At 29.5% G+C, this 22,689-nt stretch overlaps 2 protein-coding genes across 4 annotated transcripts in view; one reads left to right on the top strand and one right to left on the bottom strand.

The window, feature by feature from the left end:
• Positions 1-20,215, bottom strand: part of LOC143063574 (uncharacterized) — an 80,246-nt gene extending 60,031 nt beyond the window's left edge. For all 3 annotated transcript variants that reach the window (XM_076235786.1, XM_076235787.1, XM_076235789.1), the window contains exons 1-2: positions 20,069-20,215; positions 1,530-1,605 (exon numbers count right to left, since the gene is read on the bottom strand). In XM_076235786.1, the coding sequence (XP_076091901.1) occupies positions 1,530-1,605; positions 20,069-20,074 (82 nt within the window). In that variant the 5' untranslated portion in view covers positions 20,075-20,215. The remainder of the gene's footprint in view (positions 1-1,529; positions 1,606-20,068) is intronic.
• A 244-nt stretch (positions 20,216-20,459) lies between these two features.
• Positions 20,460-22,689, top strand: part of LOC143063573 (tetratricopeptide repeat protein 21B-like) — a 46,964-nt gene continuing 44,734 nt past the window's right edge. The window contains exons 1-2 of the mRNA XM_076235785.1: positions 20,460-20,595; positions 22,300-22,429. Coding sequence (XP_076091900.1) covers positions 20,479-20,595; positions 22,300-22,429 — 247 coding nt within the window. The 5' untranslated portion in view covers positions 20,460-20,478. The remainder of the gene's footprint in view (positions 20,596-22,299; positions 22,430-22,689) is intronic.

Below are 22,689 nucleotides of genomic sequence, written 5' to 3'. Positions count from 1 at the left end.
AGGAACTTGTTTTGTAAGTTTTTTTGAAATAAGCATGTTGACCAGTAAATGTCTTTTTCTTTTTTTTATCTATTGTTGGCTTGCTGTTCTTTTATGTATACCAAACATTTCCTCTTATGTGTTTTATAATATTATTGATACCCCACTGAGTGAACAGAAAAACTAACACACAACAGCAGGTATATCGTATACCTTGCTTTTTATGGAAATAAGTAGAGTGAGATTCAACAACCTTGAGTGATCTATATTAGGTGGATATTGTACAACTATCTAGACCATAGACCATTTATAAGGGTTCTCAAGGTAATTTGCAATATTATATCATGTTGAAAGTCTAGGTGATTTCCAGCCTAAATTGATAGTTAGGTCATAATAAGGAATAGTCCAAAAATGTTCATCTTTGCCCCTAACATAATCCCCAATACCAATTCTTATTTTATGTTAGATTCTAAGTACCCTGATTCTTTGGACACTTAAGTTAAATTCCAGAAACATTAATAAAGGTGAATTACTTGCCTATATAGATATAGGAAGATGTGGTATGAGTACCAATGAGACAACTCTCCATCCAAGTCACAATTAAAGTAAACCATTATCTAAGGTCAAAGTAATGTCTTTAACAAGGAGCCTTGGCTCACACCGAACAGCAAACTATAAAGGGTCCCAAAAATGACTAGTGTAAAAACATTCAAACAGGAAAAAGCAGCATTCAAAACTGTCAAAACAATGTTGAATGGGGATTGAGGTACATATTTGTGTTGAATGGGGATTAAGGTACATATTTGTGTTGAATGGGGATTGAGGTACATATTTGTGTTGAATGGGGATTGAGGTACATATTTGTGTTGAATGGGGATTGAGGTACATATTTGTGGTGAATGGGGATTGAGGTAAATATTTGTGTTGAATTTGAATTAAAATGCATTATAAGTTTGATTTGAATTGGTAAAATCTAAAGAACATGTGTTGGGTTCCTTTCCCTGAACAGAACAGTCTCTAAGACTGAAACAACTAAATTAAAGATGAAAAATCCTACTGACTGAGTACTACACAAAAATTACAATATTAAAATAAGCATAAGCCCTCTTTTCCAGAAAGCCATCAGCCATTCAATAATTATATATAATGTGTCTACAATAAATGTTATATGCTCTGCTCTAACCATGCCAAAATAAACGACAATATAAAATAGAAAGTTCTGTGAAAATAACTTTATTTGGGTACCAATAAGTACTTTGTATGTAATCTCTAAAGTCATGAAAGTTCATGTTCTATAGGAAAATATCCTTAAACATAAGACAAATTATCAAACAAGTTTTAGTTTTGAATGAAGTTCAAAAGTAAATACACAAAATATATTAATAAATTCAAGGGCATTGGTTGAAACTATTTAACAGAATTTAAAAATTATTAGTCCATTCATTTCTTTTTCAAAAATATTATATAGGTAAATAGTAATATATTAACCTAAAGAAACATATCTTGTATATATATTGGCACCTATAGATAAAATATTTCCACAGATTTACCTAAAATTCCTTCAAAGTTACGTGTTCGTAGTTCCTGTAGGTCCTTAAGTTGGTGTACAATATAGTTGTCAAAATTCTGAAGTGCAGAGAAAATCCAATAAAAAAATCAACAAGTGTTCTAATATCCCAAAAACAACAGGAAATGTGAAAACAGAAAGTTTAAATAAATCCAAAAATAAATACTATATGTAAGATTAGAATTTTAAATGTATAGTAACGGTCTCCAGTCAATACTTCTATACAGTGGGATATAGGTATAATAGGTGAGATATATACCTATATTAACAAGTTTATGCAAGTCCTAAGAGTACTCAAAAAGATTTACAATTAAACCATCAATGGGGAGGAACTCTTTTGTGTTGGAGGTTTAAATGAGGGGCTTTGTGGGAGTTAATTAGTTATAGTATCAAAATAATGGATTAATTTGTCAAAATAAAGATTGATGATAAAATATCAATCAATTGAATGAATGAAAACTTTCTGTTATTAAAAAATAATAAACATTAATATTTTTCTATATTTCAATGGAAACAACTACTTGGTACTTTTTGAAAATATAGTACATTTGTGATAAAATCTAAAACAACTCAAATTTAAAACATAATTAATATTATTAACAATGGCATTAAAATTCTGATTACACACCATGCAGTTGACATTTGGGTCAATATTAAAATCATTACGTTATCTGCATAAAAATTTACAAATCTATACACTGGAACAATATTATCATTGGCATTCATAGTCATTGTGTTTTCAAAGATAAAGCTGGCTTTTTACTTCATATTATATGCTTTATTTTTTTAATAATTAAAGACTCTATGACTCTATTAAGTTTCTAGGGTAAACCTTAATGCCTGTGAGCTGAAGAGCTGGGGGATAAAAAGAGTAACTGAACTTTCATGGCACAATTATGATTGAAATACATGCGTATATATATAAAAAAAATATTTCTTTTGAATCAATTTTATATAAAAAAGATGTGGTATGATTGCCAATGAGATAACTCTTCACAAGAGACCAAATGACACAAAAGTTAACAAATATAGGTCACCATATAGCCTTCAACAATGAGCAAATCGCATAACATAGGCTGTCAAGTATAAAATTATGACAGTCAAGATGGTATCTCCATAGTAAAAAAATTAAATTTTACAAAAATTTCATAACATCAATGTTATGTCATGACACAAAGTACCTCTTGTTTTCTCATTCAATGATAAACATCTTATATAATGCATGTAAGAACTATTGATCAGAATAACATCCGTATAATAGGACATAACTCAAACATAATATATTCAAAGAAAACCTGTGATTTTATAGTCAATTAATTGCTTGGTACAAATTGAAAATCATTGAATATTTAATGTACTAGATTATGCAACTATAAAACCAACGCTTATGGGAAATTCAGTTTAATATAACAAGTAATTAAATCAGTTAAAGATTTATAAGCAGTGTGACAAATTGACCTTGTTTTTATGTAATAGCTGTCTATCTGGGGTCGGTTTCACAAAAAAACTTACGACTAAGATTGGTCTTAAGTCATGAACAAATCAGTATACTTACGATTAATCTTAGTCGTAAGTTTTTTTGTGAAATCGACTTCTGATCTTTACAATATTTCAATCTTTTGAATATCTATATTATTTTTTTAAATTATATAATACCAGATATAATGTTAGGCAATAGAGTCATGGGGGTGCAATGGACTAGGAATAAAAATATTAACAGGCAGTTCTTTGGAATGTTCATAACAAATATGAGGGAGAATGATGTCCATTGAGACAACTGTCCAGCAGACTTAAGGAAGGGTCAAGTTTACAGAACATCTTAAAGTAAAACTGTAGGGGTTTTAAACGAAGAGGAAAGACACTTGCATTTCAGATTTTATATAACAATAATGTTACCATAGATTTTAACACATTTTTCTCTAATGTTTGTGCTATTTTCACATTTCCTGACTGGTGTGAGAAACATATTTCTCCTCACTAGTGAAAAATCTGTTCTTGGCAAATGATTGGTTGAAATTTAATTGTGACGTTAAATGTTCATGTTTTCTTCTGACCAGGCCTGATGACGTCACATCAAAAGTACACAACTTTCCTCAAATTTTTGAAAAGGAAGGATAAAAATCATAAGAGAAACAGGTTCCACCACTGTAACTCGTGTATTACAATATTTCTCCACTCTCAACAGTTAATTTTAATTATTTAAAAAGCTCTGCAAGCCTCACGCTTCAAATATTAAAATTTAACTGTCTCTAGTGGAGAAATATCGTAATACACTAGTTGCAGTTGTGGAATCTATATGCATCGTTTTACTATAACCCAACAAATTAAGTTGTTCCATCCAAAACAGTCACATCACCTGACCTCAAGTGACTGAACATTATAACTCCCTTACCAACTACCTTTACTGTTCAGTTCATAAACAGTCAATATTAGATGGTTGTTACATGTCAATAACGATATATAGAGTACATATTTGACCACCGTTTTAAAACTTCAGGTCATAGTTATAGATATTTAAATCGTGTATTGATGATTGTTGATCTAATCAAATACAGACACTGTATATCCTTGAGACCAAATCAATCACGGTTTATGAAATGGTTGGTGTCCCCCGTAATTACTTGTCAAACAAAACATAAAAAGACTGCTAGGGTGACAGAAAAATGTTAGTTACCATAAAGAGTTATCAGTTCATGTATCTGTAATCATTGACATGATTGACAGTTAAATTATTGATAGAAAGAATATTATATCATTTGCACTGAAACACATCTTCTTTAAATTTCAAATTTCCTTATAATACAGATTTAAAGGCAAATTTTACTCTATGTATCACTTTTTTAATCTTTTATTTTAAATGGCATTATATCATCATGACCATAGTTGAGGGAGGATAGGACCTTTATCGGGACTCCGGAATTTCAGGATTGACCCTTTTGGGACCGGGAATTTTTTATTTGAATTTCGGGGTTGGGATTGAAATTTATTTACATTCAGGACCTGGGGATTCCGTGTTTTTAAGCCCAGGATTTTGGGATCAGGACCCCTCCTACCCCCCCCCCCCCTTCTAGATGTATGGATAATTTATATAGATAAGTTTCTGAAACTATGAAGGCAAATGGAAGAATAAAAAAACAGGGTTTTTTTTCTTAAATTTTATTCTTCATATTTTGCTTTGTTTTGAATATGTATGTAAAATCATAATTACACGTAAGCCTTCTGTGAATGATGCCTATCCATATCTTATTAGTTTATGTCAGTAATATTTTTGACATTGACTTTGCTAAAAGTATACAATATAAATACATCTTATCCTGTATTTTACTCACTTTTATAAAGTTTTGAACTAAAAAAATTAACTGACAATTAAAATCTTTCCTACTTCAAAACCTCTGGCAAAATATATTAAAATATTTATCCAAATCAATGAAAGATATTATACAAGGTCGATAAATAAGAAATTCCAAAATAATTAAATCTTTTAATCAGCTTGTCATTACTATGCAATTTGATCTGAAAGGCTTGATATAAATTGCTTACAGATAAAATATATATAACCTGCACTTAAATGAAAACAAAACGTCTGCCAATTCTAAAATAGTTCACACTTAATTCAATTATATTTAGAAGGTCATAACAGATCATTAATTGTCTATACAGTATCATATAATATTTTGAATTTTTTTTTGTGCAACATTTCTTTTCTTATGCCAATTTTTAGCACTGGATTGAATTTTAAATCAATTACACAATAAACATATGATAAACAAAGAACTAAGAATCTTAAAATAAGACTTTCTTGGTATGTTTTTAAGGTCTTTTTATCTTTCATTTTATTATTGAATGGGAGATAACTCAAACTGTCAAGTAGAACATAAGATTTAATATTTAGATTGTACCCAAGTTATGAAACAAAATATTTTGAATACACACATGAAACCTTATAACTTCTTTGGGTGCTTAGAAATTGAAAAGAGGGAGTGCTCATTTAAATTTTTAAATGGATCTAAATTTGGAATTTCAATTTCCTGTTTCAAAAATTCCAAAACAAATCGCTAAAACTATACAGCCTATAAATTGGACAATAACAATTTTATCTTATTTTTACATAAATGAAGAATTAGTAACTTTGGGCTAATTCAGGAGTGTTCATTATATTTTCCATTAAGAAAGATGGCACTTTTTGTGGCAAAAACCAATTATCATATCACCTATAGATACATATTACCATACAATCAAAAAAAAGTTGTGGGCGGTAGATTGTCAAATAGTAAGTCCTAAATATAACTATAAATCTGTATTAATCTAATAATCCAAACCCAAAATACAGTTCCCATAATAAACTTGTCCTCTGCTGAAGAGTTTTTTTAAGTTCTATTTATTTTACAATTTACACACAGACAGTGAGGTATACTTCATAAGAGGAACAGCAAACAATTCAATTCATCGAAGAGGTTTAAAAAGATTATAAATATTACAGTTTACTGGGATACAGATAATTATGTGTTATTAACAATCATGACGTTGAGTTTTTTTTAGATTTTATTTTCTTTTCTCTTTCTCATAACAATTTCCATCAATAAAAAAATGTTATTTGATATCAGCTTGGCAAAAAGGTATTATATATATACTGACACAAGGTTTTGGGGAGCCACTACAGGAAGATACAGATTTCATTGGGCTGCATCTCCTCTGAAACCATATAAAGTCTGAAATATTCGTGATATGATGTATAAATGTAGTGTTTTGTACTTCCTAAATTTCCTTGTTTTCAAAATTCCAATAGGGAACATACTTTTTATAATTGTATAAATAAGCCAATTTTTCAAGACGTTATGGCCATTGGCCTTCTTCAGTTCTTTATTTTTCCTCTCAACTACATGGCTGACATTTTGTTTTCAATCATTGAAAAGATGTTATAGATAAATGTCCTAAATTTGTCAATGAAACAATCTTTTTTCCACTTGCCCAATTGTACCACAATTTCGAGGTCATCTTCTAGTTCTTTTAAAAATTTGAACCCAGTAAAATGCCATATTCAACATAAAATTGAGAATGGAAATGGCCACTTTGTGAATAATAACAGAACTAAGCTTACATGTTCATAAATGGTTAGAATTCCTAATTGGACTATTTTCATGACAAATATTACAACTTCAATCTATCATAACTTGTACTGATATTAATAAACTTGTATTTGCTGTGATTGGAGTGGATGTATAATAACTTCATTCCAAGACCTTTAGAATGAATGGGGTACTAAAATTTCAACTTTTAAAAAACTCACAGAACAATCTAGTCCAAAGAACAAAAATCTCTCTAGACTTTTTGTATATGCTATCCCTAGAGGGTGTGTTTTAAATTTAAACTTATATAAATGGAACTCAGAACCTTTAAGAAATTAAAAAAAAATTGAAACATTCGTAACAAGGTCTTTTTATGTGGTTCTTAAATATATCTCCTTGAAAACTTGAAAATAAATACAATATAATTTTTTGGCAATTTTTACAATGACATTTTAAATATGAGTATCTTCAATGTTATTAAATCCCAAGTAATTTTCAGATTTTACATTTAAATATCAAATGTTAGAAACTTTAAAAGTTAAAAAAAATTAACAATATTTCAAGATTACATAATACAAGTTCAAAGTTATCATTTGTGCACAAAAAAATTATAACAAGCATGTCTTCTCATGCTTTGTTATTTTGACAGTAATTTAAAAGTAATGATACACTATAAAAAGAAAACAAATTAGAAATAACTTTTAAGCCAGATAGACAACTACTTAAGTATTTTACTTTTCAAATTCAAATTTCCTTTAAATCAGGCAGACAAGCTTTCTACTTTTCATATTAGAATAACAAAATGTTACACTTTGTAAAATAACATTACTTATGCTGAATGAGTAGAAATATCAAACTTAGACTTTGAAATTAACAAACGTAATCCCTAAAATATATTGTGTACCTGGCTTTTGTAGTTTACATCATAAATCCCATCAAAATAACATATTCTCTGGAATACTCCAAATATACTTAAAGAAACAGAAAGACAACTGAATGAATGAATGAGTTTAAACAAACACCGTTACCAAAGCGATCTGCCTAATGAAGTCGACAAGGATATTGTTTAATGATAATATTTAACATAAGATGGCATTCTGACACAAAATAATACTGAATAATACATTAGAAATACTTGAGAGAATATCTGAACAATTAATTCTACACTCGCCATCAGGCACGAGGTATCACGTAAATTCATTGAATAAATTTTTTATGATATGGCCTTTGGAGTCCAACCTGTGTTAATTGTTAATAATTAATAAGTCGTTTACTTAGAACAGATCTTATCTTTCTTAAGTATACATAATTGTCATGACAACAATAGAGGACAGACTAATACCATGAATCCTCCAAGGTGTTGTTAATTTCTTATCTAATAATTAGTAGAACAGTACCTTATGAAGATTAACAAATGGGAGGTAACTCTGATACAAAATGTTTCATACTTTAAAAGTATATCCTCATAACAAATTAAAGTACTACAAGTACAAGAAATGCTTGAGAAAATCAGTGGGCGCTAAAAGTGTAATGTATAGACAGGCTTGTAACATTTTCTCTATTTATAAGATACCTCATAAGAGACAAGTACATCTTTATATATACTTTTGATATTGTTAATGAATAATTTCATCTATCCTGAGTATGGTATTGCAAAAGCATTTTATTCAAAAGAGATCAACATACCATTTTCAACTATTGACCACCTTCTACGCAATTTGACAAGATCTAATGAAATCATGCCAATTCAAAAAAAGTTGTGAATTAATTTAACAGATACTATCGAAGATCTTCCAACAAGACCAATAAAGGGCTGCGCTTTAGCGCATGATACGCCCGTTGCTCTTTTAACTTGTCTTTTATGCTTTAACCCTTTCGTCGACGAGTCCCGGTTTACCGGGATTCACGCTTCAGACAGCTGACGATGAGTCCCGTTTTACCGGGATCGGAATACCTCTTTTATATTTCCCGCTCAAAACAGTGCAAACATGAGTTATCTTTCTTTGATGAATACCCGGATAAAAGTTTAAACATGCCGCTTCCGTTTGTTGAAAACCGTGTCAAAATCAGACGAAATTTACGGAATTTACGAGAATTTGAAATGAGGGAACATTTTTTTTGAAAGAATATGGAAGAATTGAAGCCAAACTTGTATACTTTTTTTACATAAAATGTCGTTTTATGTACAAAACACTTGGAATAGACATCGTTCAGTGCGAGGAATTTGTACAGCCTCATTAAATTTTTCAAAATTTTGCCGTTTTTGGTTAAAAAATTACGATTTGGGGTCTTAGAGCAGAATTTTGAGAATTTCACCTAGATAATGCCGAAAATTTGAAAATTTGAATATTTTATGAAGAATAAGTTATCAAAACATGAATAAAACTGTGAACATGGTGTTAGTGAATGAAATAAATACACAAATAACTACAAACAAGTTTTTATTGACATTTATTATGAAGATCTCCCACTTGAGTAATAGTAGCCAGGGAAGCCATCGTCTCAGAGTAGCTTCTGTGTGGGCAGCAATCGGTGAAAGGGTTAAATGAATTTATATGATCAACTAGAAATATATATACAAATCAAAAGGGATGTTACATTAATATATTCACCAAAGTTTCATAAAATCCCCCTTTTTTAAGTATAAAAATTCATTACTTAAGAAAACGTAAAATCTAAACTTTATAAAAATGGAAATGGAGCTTATGTCAATAGATATAAACAATTTATCAAAGTTGCATAAAATTTTGTGAAAGTGTTAGTTATTGTCCCAAAATTGGAAAATCCCCCCTTTTTTAAGCATAAAAATTCATAACACGGAAATGTAAAATCTGAAATTTATAAAAATTGAAAGGGAGCTTACATCAATAGATATAAACAATTCACCAAAGTTTCATGGACATTGGTGAAAGCCTTTTTGAGTTATTGTCCGAAGTGTTGAAAATCCCCCTTTTTTTTATGAATAAAGCCCCATAAATCCAAAACTTAAAATCTGAAATTTATAAAAATTGAAAGGGAGCTTACGTCAATAGATATAAACAATTCACCAAAGTTTCATGGACATTGGTGAAAGCCTTTTTGAGTTATTGTCCGAAGTGTTGAAAATCCCCCTTTTTTTATGAATAAAGCCCCATAAATCCAAAACTTAAAATCTGAAATTTATAAAAATTGAAAGGGAGCTTACATCAATAGATATAAACAATTCACCAAAGTTTCATGGACATTGGTGAAAGCCTTTTTGAGTTATTGTTCGAAGTGTTGAAAATCCCCCTTTTTTTTTATGAATAAAGCCCCATAAATCCAAAACTTAAAATCTGAAATTTATAAAAATTGAAAGGGAGCTTACATCAATAGATATAAACAATTCACCAAAGTTTCATGGACATTGGTGAAAGCCTTTTGGAGTTATTGTCCGAAGTGTTGAAAATCCCCCTTTTTTTTATGAATAAAGCCCCATAAATCCAAAACTTAAAATCTGAAATTTATAAAAATTGAAAGGGAGCTTACATCAATAGATATAAACAATTCACCAAAGTTTCATGGACATTGGTGAAAGCCTTTTTGAGTTATTGTCCGAAGTGTTGAAAATCCCCCCTTTTTTATGAATAAAGCCCCATAAATCCAAAACTTAAAATCTGAAATTAAAAAAAAACGAAAGGGAGCTTACGTCAATAGATATAAACAATTCACTTAAGTTTCATGGAAATTGGTGAAAGTGTTTTTGAGTTATTGTCCGAAGTGTGGACGACGGACGGACGGACGGATGGACGGACAACGGTATACCATAATACGTCCCGTCTAAAAGACGACGGGCGTATAAAAACCAAATTCTCTACATGAAGCCATTATATGCTGGTATTCCGTAAGATTTAAAGACTGAAATAACCATTATATAAAGAATCATCTAACGCCAATGACTATCAACATTGGGTGATATTTCTCTTTATTTTCATTTAGATATTTCTAGGCAACATTACATTTACAAAATTTTATTCTCATTAAGTCATTTAGTTCACAAATATGTGTTAAGAACCAACGGAAATTGATCGTCTAGTAAATGTATAATTATTGTTACGGAAGAAACGAGAGTTCCACTTCATTTCTCCAACAAAACACTTTAATTAGTCCACTTAAGTGATAAGAATCCAGGTATATCGATAATAAAGTAACATTGATTTTTTTCCACTGGTCCTAAAAGACCAATGTAATTAAACCAAAATTATTAAGAAGTAAGTAATATAAAAGCACTATTCACCACCATATATCAATAGGTTCGTCAAGATTTATTACATTAAGAGAAATTTGTGTAATAGGTTAATTATATTGATACATTATGATTTTTATTATTAGGTGAGTGGCAGATTGCCATGTTAAACAGTTATTGGTTAATATCAATGGTAAAATAAACCATATACGGTGTGGAATTTTAATTTTAATTCAGGTATAAGGACCTTGACACTTGTTATTTTTTTTCTTCGAAAAATTATGAAATAAAATTTCTGCTTTAAAATTGACAAATTAATTATTATGACAGAACTAAAGAACATTAAGATATAGCGAAAGAAATTGTCATACATATGTGATGTTTTCAGTTTTTTTTAGGGTATTTTTTCTTTTTTTGAAGAGTAAAGTTGAAAAAAGTAAAACTTTTTAATCTTTTAAATTTTTTTTCAATTATGATTGACAAATGAATAGGACAGAATTAGTCTGGTCATTTCAATGACAAAATATCATTTGTGATATGCTTATAACATGTATAACCAGAGTAATCTTTTGAGCCTTTTAACAGTAATATTTATAAAGATACTCAGACTTATTCAGAAAGTCTGAAGTAATCAATAGTTATTCGAATTAATCCATAAATGGGTTAATGGGAATAGCTACAATTTAATGACTTTTTATCTCTGTATATTGCAATTTTATATTACATTCCAAAAAATAAACTGATACTTTTTAAAAGCCATTTTTAGGACTTATAAGTTAAATTATTTTTTAACAACCTTATAAACATATAATTAAAACATGTATGATATTGCATGATAAAATCTTAAGGGAAACATTTACTCCAATTATCAGAAATTTAAATAGCTATAGTTATCGAAAATAAGAGTGGTTGCTAATATTGAATTTCACAACAAACAAAGACTTTAAATGCCTCCGTAAATCGTTCTTCCAAGGTTTGTCAATCAAGCTGAAACCTTAATTCCTTTAGTTAACAATAGGAACTAATTCTATAAAGTATCTCAACTAGGAATGTCAATATTTTTTCTAAAATTATACATGGTTTTAAGGCTTTAACTTATATCATCTCAAAATTAAACATTTCACAATTGTTTGATAAGCTAAAAGTCTATTTATTCTGTTGTTAGCACCAAGTGCTTCTCCTATGCTCAGTTCATTCACTACGAACCCAAGTCTAATTGAAGTTGCAAAAAATAGAGAATATAGGTTCATAGGTCAACAAATGCTGCTCACACAATCACATTTCCATGTTAACTTGTTAAGTAAACTAAAAATTATAGATAAAAAAAAACTCTTTTGGCATTTTTTCAGAAAACTTCCAATCATAGTAAACGTTCAAAGTTTCCAGTTGTGACCACAGCTTCATGTTAAATTACCTTAAACCAAAATTTAAACCTGATGTACAATTGGACAGACCATTAGTGGAACAACCAAAGGACTCAAGAAAACGGGATGCAGACCACTATTGTCACGATTGTAAGCAGAGCACAAAAACCTTACCAAGGAACAATTAAAAAATAATACTCTGCAAATTTTTCATATTAAAGAGTTAAAACATAATTTATGGAAAATAAATATATATATGCGAGATATAAGTACATTTTTCTTCAAAATAATCACAGAATTGCGGTATAAACATCATAATATTTAGGAAACAGGAAGTAAAACTTGAATTTTCAGAAAAATTTGCCTCATAAGGTAAAAAACTAAGTGCCAATAAAAAAAATATTTTGAGGACCTTCATGAAATGAGAATCAATATGACATCGCCCTCGGACCCCTAAGACCTTTAATCTAGGCATCAACAATTTTAAGACAAAAATGAAGACTTTAGTTAAAGCGTTGTACAAAGTAATTTTGACAGTTTCATGTTTATTATGGTTACTTGGAAACATCAAATATTTACAGCTTTAATTTGTAAAATGTATCATGTGAAATGAATGTCATTACGAGAACATCCTCACATAATTGGAATTGATCCTATCCCATATTTATACAATTAATTATTAAATGTTATAGGATCATAAAACTTTTTAATCATTTTAACATGTATTAACTGTTAAAATATAATCAACACAAACAATTTAAAAGGAAAATGAAACAATTTGTCATGTTTCTAAAACAAAGCAGATAAAAGAGCATGAAGACTTTTGAGTAATCACTTCTCAACAGCTTGAACATTTTCTGTGAATTATAGCACTATCTGATAATTTTGCAGTTAAAGAAATATAAATTGCTTTTTCATTGTTTTTGTATGAATTAATGAAGATATTGTATACACATCAATTGGACAGCAACCCAAAAGAACATCTAGAGGGCAACATAGTCTTCAACACAGGACAGACATCCACAATGTCAAGCTCTCTGTTTTTTTTTTATTCATCATTTTGTTTTGATTCTTTAATTGGAAGAAGCCTGTTGGAACGAAGTTATTGATGCATCTTTTGCAAACATCCCTCAGATAAATTTCTTATAAATTACATAAATGTGTATCAGTTCAATTGAATGTCATTCATTATTGAAAATCACATCCGAGTAATATGTATACTGTTGACTATCAAAATGTCATTTATATAGTTTATACCATTATCATGGAGAAATATTTCTGCAAATTACTTGTCAAATATGACAAATATATATAATATAAAAAAATAATAAACCACCCCTTTAACATGTTTCAATATCCTTTAAAGATTTTATAACAAAGTTAAAATGTACCATTATCAACAAAACACATAAGCCGTCAATTTAAATTACGTTTTATCGGAGATGATCGGTAAATCCTTAACTTTTAGATTGATTTCTACCACCTCTTTATTTTACCTACAGGAAGAAATAATAGTCGTGAAATTGGCAATCATTAATCTCAGGTGGAGGGGATGTCCTGAAGGGACTCAAACCAAATCCGGATACAAATCTGAGTATCCATTGAATTATGAACTAAAAAGCTGAAAATTATACTCAGATTTTTGATATTTCAAATATTCTAGAAGACATGATGATGGATTTTAACAGCAGATATTATCATTCTGTCAATATATTCATCAAAATCGTCAAAGTCACTGATGTCACCATTATAATTTTTCAAATATCAATCATTCAAACAGGATATTTATAAGTTAGTGAAGTCTTAAAAAGCTGTGTAACTTTATAACTGGTGGTTTCCATTTCGATTTGCTTCTAACTTTAAAATGGCCAATAAAATAAATTAATACTCATAGTTTCATTTATCATGTTTATTAGAATTAGCCAAACCATCTTAAAGTGTAAATGAAATTTTGGTAAAAACTTTGCTTTTAAAAATCTCCCATGGTGAAAAAAGCTCTAAAGAAAATTAATGTGAAACAAGGTGTCAAAAGCATTTTTTTCCTAATCCTTCTTTCCAACAAAATACAATTCTTGACAAACATTACAAAAGCTCTGTTTAAATAATAAATTGTATCAAATTCAATTTACAAAAGTAATAGAAAAGATATCACTCTTCATGCCAAGTATGTAACACTTTTTTACTATTTACACAACAATTTCATTTGACAGAAAATATGTATACATTCGAAAACCTTGATCAGAAACAATTTTATTTCAGCTATATTTTAAGATTATGTTGTTAAACAAATATATCAAGTACAATTCAGAGGGATTTTTCTTAAGCAGATCCTGGATCAAAAGTAGAGTGTAAATTGGATAAGAAAATTTTATTATCAATTCAAATAAAGTTTTTATAAGTAAAATCACATGAAAATACAGATGAAAAATTCAAATAAAATTTAACAGGAAAATGAAATAAACACTTATTTTTTAGGGGGATATACATGATATCAATTCATCCTGTACATCATGTACATCAGGAACTATCATAGCAAAATCAAGAAAGTTTTTGAAGTTTTTTTTTCATCAATTTGAAGATGAATAAATATAAAATATTTTCTTTTCTTTTACAATTTCTCACTTATATAGTTTTTGCCAAAACTGCAAATATGGGTAAAAAAATATATATTTAAGGTATTAATAACTACTACAGAGCACACAGTGGACTGACAAAAAATAGCCTTTGTAACTAATTTGTAGATCTGGTATTGCTGATCATTTTTGTTATTCAAAGTTTCTCTTTTGCTAATGTCATATGAAATAGTTTTTGCCTACCGCAAAAAAAAAAATAGTTAAAAAATCCAAAATAAAAGGCCCATATAACTCCCATTCAGAGTTGATTGACAATTTTGGTGATGTTGACTGAAAAGAGATCTAGTCTTGCTAATCATTTTTGCTATTTAATTAATACCTTAAAGAGGTATAGGGGTATAGGGCTAGAGGTATAGGGGGAGGGTTGAGATCTCACAAACATGTTTAACCCCGCCGCATTTTTGCGCCTGTCCCAAGTCAGGAGCCTCTGGCCTTTGTTAGTCTTGTATTATTTTAATTTTAGTTTCTTGTGTACAATTTGGAAATTAGTATGGCGTTCATTATCACTGAACTGGTATATATTTGTTTAGGGGCCAGTTGAAGGACGCCTCCGGGTGCGGGAATTTCTCGCTACATTGAAGACCTGTTGGTGACCTTCTGCTGTTGTTTTTTTTCTATGGTCGGGTTGCTGTCTCATTGGCACATTCCCCATTTCCATTCTCAATTTTATTTTACTTAATATATCAATCATTGCCTATTGTAGTTTTTAAATATTAGCTTGTATCATCTTAATCCTTATTAGATGATATAGAGATATCATTTATTTGCAATTGACTTTTTTACACAATATAAACTAGAGCTTTTTCCATTGCTGATTATTCATTTGCAATTGACTTTTTACACAATATAAACTAGAGCTTTTTCCATTGCTGATTTATCATTTCTCCGATATTACTTCTATTAGACATAACATTTTTATTGAGAGAAAATATCCCAGGACTATTCATTTAATACGACAAATAAAATAAACATGTAGCAATTATTCACATATACCGGTACATAGACCACATATTTTAATGATTTACCTCTTTAAATAATGTAAAATTTATGTATGGCAAAATTATACTGTAAGCAATTTTAAACACCTATAATTTTGTGAAGTTCTTAGATCTTTCTGGGCAATACACAAAACTTTGAAAATTTATTGGAAATTTAAATCTTTATTACTTTGAGTGTCTAGCTACAAGTGTTTTTATTTTGTTGTGAATTCTTTGTGGACATAAAGGTGATATATAAGGAGAAAGTCTTCCATTAAAACTCTTTCTTTGTTTAAATATTTAATCTGAGAAGAGGATAGCTTAAATATCTAAAAATAAAAATGAAATACATTTTAAGCTTTTAATACAAAAAACTGCATAAAAAGGCTCTTTAAAATTGGCACCAATACCTTAAAAATTGATCAGTAAGTTTACAATTTAGTAGCCTTAATCTTGCACAAAGTAACATCTATGGAGTTTAAAGAAAAAAAATATGAAAGCCATTTTGTCATATGAGATACAGATAATTAATCCACAGGCACTGCTAATCTATTATGTGTTTTGGGCCTTGGTGTAACCTACATTTTTTGTACTGTAATTAATCAGAATTTATATTTAAAACATGACTTTACTTCAAAGACAAAAAATTATATTTTACAATCTTTTTTGTACTTTATCCTGTTACCCAAAGATATTTTAATCTTGCAGTCTCTAAGGCCAAATAAAATAGTGTGTGGTTCCAGTTACTGAAAATAAGTTAGGGTAGGTAGGTAGGGATTTTTTTGTATTTTATGGTTTTTTTTTACATTGAGTCTATGGGAGCAACATTCTAACTTTAACAGTGCTTGATGAAAAATGACAATAAAATCTTTAGGGTAGGCTATTTTAAAGACAAAAAAGTAGGGACGGTAGGGTAACTGGAACCACACATATATTTTTATTTGGCCTAATATAAAGTCCTGATTCAACCTATGTTATCTTTTTGCTAGTGGTGTTCAAACAGTAAGCATGTGGTATCATACAACAGAGACTTAAAAAAAAACATAATTAATCTATTTTTATCGCAAAACTGTTGAATAGTCCTCGTCAAAATGAAGTTAACACAGCAAGTGTTAGAAACAGACACTATCTATGTAAAGATAACTAGGATAACAGACACAAAATATTGAGTGGCTATATATGTCAACAAAGAAAACAATAGAGCCTTTCTATAACAGAACTCTAATAAGTTCCATACATGTAGCTGTACTGTAGTTGATGAGTTTCAAATGGCGATACAATAGCCTCAAATGCAGTTTTATTAGTGACAAGTAGCTAAGACAGAAAAACAGATTTTTGTGACTGTCAAATTCCAATTGATTGCACAGACTCTTCAACTACAGTACTGTTATTTCTATTCTAATGCCTTACAAAAAGAAATTGTACATAAGAGCTTGTAAAAATGTATTCACTAATTGATTTTGCGCATAAACAAAACATCATAATTGATATCATAACAGTGAAACTTTCAAACTGACGGTTACTTTGTTGCTTGTTCAAATCAGATTACATTTTATTAAGATTAATTCGAAGTAGGATGGCGTTTTTGAGGTAGTTTAGGTTTTATTTTTACCCTACTTGTATTAATCATTATTGATCATGAACTTTTGAACAAGTACCTTGTTATACCTGTGATTGGAAAATAAAACATATTTTACACTAAAAACAAGGTCCAAGATGCTCATATCTGGTGTTTAGACTTTTAGTATCAATACTTCTAAAAAAAAAAACTAAAACTTTGTATACATTTGTATGCACCAAGTTTTGTCAATTTTTATTTCTATCGAATTATGCATGAACATTTAATGTGCAGATCTATCAAAAACAGAAAAAATAAGAAAGCTACTATATTGATTTTGAGCTTTGTCAAACAAAGCTTAACTAAACAGTAAAATTATTAATGATATTTATCTATGCTTTTGTTGTAGGAAGTTTCAAACAACATAGTGAAAAGTTCAATTGATTTATAGATAATTTAAAAGGCAAAAATAAACACAAAAAATAATTTCCACAGTACCTTGTTCCATGCCTGGCAAGAATTAACTATTTCACTTATAAGATTCAAATTCTCAATATTTGTTACTAAAAACTAGATTTAAAAATATGATTCCAAGTTAGAAAAGGCAAGGAATTTAATACATCAGTATCAATCAAATATTTAAAAGGAAGTGTAATATTGGATGCAACTTCAAAAAAATCATATCAAGTAAACATGCAACATGCTCAGGTATCCCTGCAACATAGCTACCCAGGGAGATATACCACCAAAGAAATTATGCCAAGTGTATTATATTACTGGCAATAGTATCAGAGTTAAATCTACCAAGTTGACCGATTATCTATGTGTCATTTATAAAAGGTCTTAGTTAAGATATCAAAATTTGAACATAGTTTAGATCGTAATTTGTTTCCAATTTAATGGTTTAACATGTGATTTAAATCTAGATAATGTTATACAGATATATATGGACCTGTTAAAGTGCTACTGACACAAACAACAATCTTTTTGGTACCATTGAAATTAATTCATATATATACAAAGTTCTGGAATAAAAAATATCTTGGCCATTTTTTTTACATTTGTTTTTATCTACCTATACTGGTACAGGGACAAGTCATTTCATTCATGTTCATAACTCAGCTTTATAAAATAAGTCATTTAGAATATTTTTAAAGACTGATGAAGGACAGTCTTATGACAGTGTTAAATATAGAATAAAGGACTTTTTGTTTTTGATACTGACTTTATCACAGTAAAATATCAGGTGAGCCCGAAGGTAAAGTGTTTCATTTGCCAAAAATCTTGTGCGCTTCTGCGAAAAAATGTGAATGAAAGGGGAAAGTAGATCCTTACGCGTTGTATTCGCGCATGTCAATTGCGTACTAACCCAATAATTTTAATATCACGGCCAGTCCACTGATACTGACATTATCAGCGAGTACACATCAAAGGAAAAATATACAAATTACCGATAAAATAGAATATCCTTGCAGATTTTAAGCGGAAAAAAATTGGGCTTATATCATGATGCGAAAAACATAGATACATGTATATTAGAGGATTGTCTCTATAGTGTCACGTTTTACTGAACAATCATCCCATCTGGTATACATGTACATTAGATGAGCTCGATCTAAGAAACATCTTAATTATGTGAACATGTACATCAATGCTTATTCTTTAAACAAAAAAAAATAGTTGTGTTCCAAATATGTAACTACTAACAGAATTATCCTTACACATAAAAAAAAAAATTGAGTAGAACCTTTAATACACTAGGCTGCATATAATGTATTATATTTCTCTGACACAATATAATGTAATTCTTTTAGAATTTAATCATACATTGTATTATTATGGGCAGGCACTAAGGATTTCTTTTACATTCTGAAATAATCTATAATAATAAATGGGTCAAACTGGAATTAAAATATAAACTATAGTAAAGTAATTGTTTAAACTTCCAAAATTTACCATTCTAATTTTAAGAATGTTTAGTGGTTGGTAAAATTTGAAATTGAATAATAATAATTTTAAAATAATCTCAACATTTTATTCAATTTGTAATTTTTTTCCAGATGTTAAAAACATTTTCCAATTTTTTTTTCACAACTTGAAGCAATTTGAGACAATGTATAAATGTATATGTATATATTATTTGTGAAAAGCAATTTGTTGAATTTCCAAAAAAAAATCTTCAAGACATGAGTAACACATGGCTTAAATTATAAGTATAGGTAAATCTTTAAAAAAAATAATGATAAAAGCATTTAGATTACAGTTCTGTCTCATAGATGTGACAGATTGAAGTAAAAGAAAAAATAGAATTTATACATTTTTCGGCATAACTCATGATCAAATCATTTATAATTATTAAACAACTGTGTTAGTGTGTGTGAGTTTATATTGTAGCGAACAATCTATTTCCAAGCTGGCATAAACTGTCGCATGAGCAGTTTCCTTTTACATCATGGAAAAATTGAATATCAAATTTCATTTGCTGACAAACTTAATAAAAATAAATAAAATATTCATAAAAAAAAAATATATTCAGTAAGAATGATTTTCATATAATAAAACTAATTATATGAATCATTATATGTAAAAAAAAAAATGCTTTAGAGTGAAATTGACTGCTAAATATACATGACAACACTGTAACTGCACACAATAGTGAAGTGACAACCTTTTCCCATTTATGACTTTTTTTTTTAAATGCATGTAAATCATAAACTTACTGTCATGATGAAGAGTAAGGGGTCCACGGTTTGGATCTAATTCGACGGACATTTTCCTACCTTAATACCTCACATTTAACTCAGGTAGGAGTTTAAATCTACCCAAATATATATTTAAAGTTCGCCGCATGCGTTTGTTGAAGTAATTGTCATGGTGCGAAAATAAAAGGTCACCAGATCAGAACCCGTAAGTTCATGATGTTTTAAAAGAACTAATAAAAGATTTATATTTTTTAATTATAAAATTGTATTGTCATATGAATCTTTAATATATAATTAAATAAGACTAAGCATGCTTTTGAGTTGACAAATGAAAAAATAAAGGTAAATCTTTCAATGGAAATCGATTAAGTTATTCTATTACGGTTCTCTCAATTTTGATGACCCGGAAGAAAAATTTTGCGACATGCATGCGCACTATAAAATTCCAATTGGCACAACTATTCGAAGAAAACTTCCAAATATTCACACCAAAACTCATTACATTAGAAGCTGCAAACATGACGGACATAGATCCAGTGATAATTGTATGTCTAGAACACTTATGGCCCCAATAATATATATGTTGATTGTTGTTAGTTTAAGTGCAATGTGTATCCTGGAAAAAACAATAACAATCCAGTTATTTCACCTCCCCCTTTTTTAAGAGATTTATTATTGTCTTTATTGTTGTTTTTATAATTTTCAGAATGGTTGCCTATGGAGAGGCAATTAAAAAAAAAGATACATTAATAATTGCCAGAAGCGTAGCTATAATCTGATATCACAAAACTGAGAGTTCATTAGGCAGAACCAGCAGTAGTCTGGTAGTCCTAAGGCATGATTATCCAACAGTCCCTTAATTTGACAGTCCGATGGTCAGACATGAAGCCCTCCTCTGTAATGGGTATTCATCTTATTTTCACTTAAGCTTATAAGAATACTGTTGAAACGCGAGCAGTTTTTAAAATTTGTACTTTAGTCATGTTAGTGACACATCTCAATTAATCCTGTTAGGGATAGTTCTTTGATTCAACTGTATTTTAGCAGCTCTTGATGGGTGCTCTGAAATAGAATTCTACCAGTATATACATACAATACCACAAGCTCCAACTGTAAGATCATCAACGACGTAGGTTTATTAACATCACAAATTCATCTGTGGTCCAAGTTTGCTTGAACAGATTATCGTTGATATTGATGATAAAAAATGCCCTCATGTTTTATATCTTGTAACTGGCATTTAACTGTTTTAGCCCCAGTCCTCAACACTCATTTGACTACGTTCCGCCATCCAAGGGTATTAGCAGAATTATTATTCGGATTGCCAATTGAATTTAGCCCAATGCATTCATTTCCAATTATATGGGATTAGTGTGGCCCTGTACATGCCTGTACAATTGATTTAATAATTTCTGTGTGAAAAAATATACCAATTTACAAACGTTTCATATGACATATTTTTCAGGCTTAAGTACCAATAGCCTACCTTCTTGTGTACTTTTCACTGTTGTCATAATCTCACTTTTATAGAGATTTCCTGACTCTAAATTCTTACTGCCAGAAATAAGTGACCTCCCTCCTGACTATTGGGCTGTCAGATTATAGGACTGTCAGACTATAAAACTGTCTGATTATAAAACTGTCAGGACTACAGGAATGTTTGATTATGAGACTGTTGGTTCAAAGGTCTGACCCCAATGTTTGCAATAGAACTGCAGCATGATCTTAGCTCTTACAGTCTTGTGGACCTTGGCTTATGATACTAATCTGTTTTCAATATTTCAATTTGTATAGTTTATAAAATTTATGTTCAGAAGCGATTTTCCTCAGTCCTGTAAGTCCAGGAAAACCAAAGACACAATAAAATTATTTTGACACAGTGCACACTATGGTCTGTCCATAGAAAAGATATCTAAAGGACAATTAGATCGCTTTTGATACGTTATAAATTTGCCACACATCAAGTAAGTCCAAAGCCAAGGTCTTTTAGCCACACAACTAGTTTAGACATGGGTCATTTTGGCCACAGTCAATTTGTTTTTAAAAAAACATAAATATACATGTATGCATAACATTGTACATTGATTTAACAGACATGACAGAATTTTTTTTGAAAATATTATCCCAGTCCACAACAGTAAAATTTTGTCATATGGTGTTCATCTGCTGTAATACACAAGGATGAAATATACTCTTATGTTACACTTTCTCTTAATTTTCTTTTGATTTAATATTGTACTGTTTTTCAGGGTAAGATAAATTACTATTGTCGCGAAAGATACTATTGTCATATGGAAAATGCTGCCTCAGAGGGACTACAAAAATACAGCAATGATGTAATACTCAAATATTTAAAGGCATATGCCATAATATTACAAGGTAAGTGTAAAGAGACGAAGAAGAAATTGTTATTGTAAGATATACAAATAGAGTAGATTATTGCTTTTCAATGACTCTGCAGCTGATACAAGAGAAGAAATTAGAAATGTCATGTTATAATAATTTTTCATATTAATTAAATGGTCCACATTTAAAAATATTCCATTTTATTCTGTCCTAAATTTCAATATGCACAAGAGAGACATAGTTTGTCCTCTTTCCACAGCTGCTTATTATTTTAATATTACATCATATTTCTT

Source organism: Mytilus galloprovincialis, chromosome 2 (genome assembly GCF_965363235.1).
Source record: "Mytilus galloprovincialis chromosome 2, xbMytGall1.hap1.1, whole genome shotgun sequence".
Taxonomy (NCBI): Eukaryota; Metazoa; Mollusca; class Bivalvia; order Mytilida; family Mytilidae; genus Mytilus; species Mytilus galloprovincialis.
The sequence above is the reverse complement of the archived record's forward strand: the minus strand, read 5'-3'. Positions and strand labels throughout refer to the sequence as shown.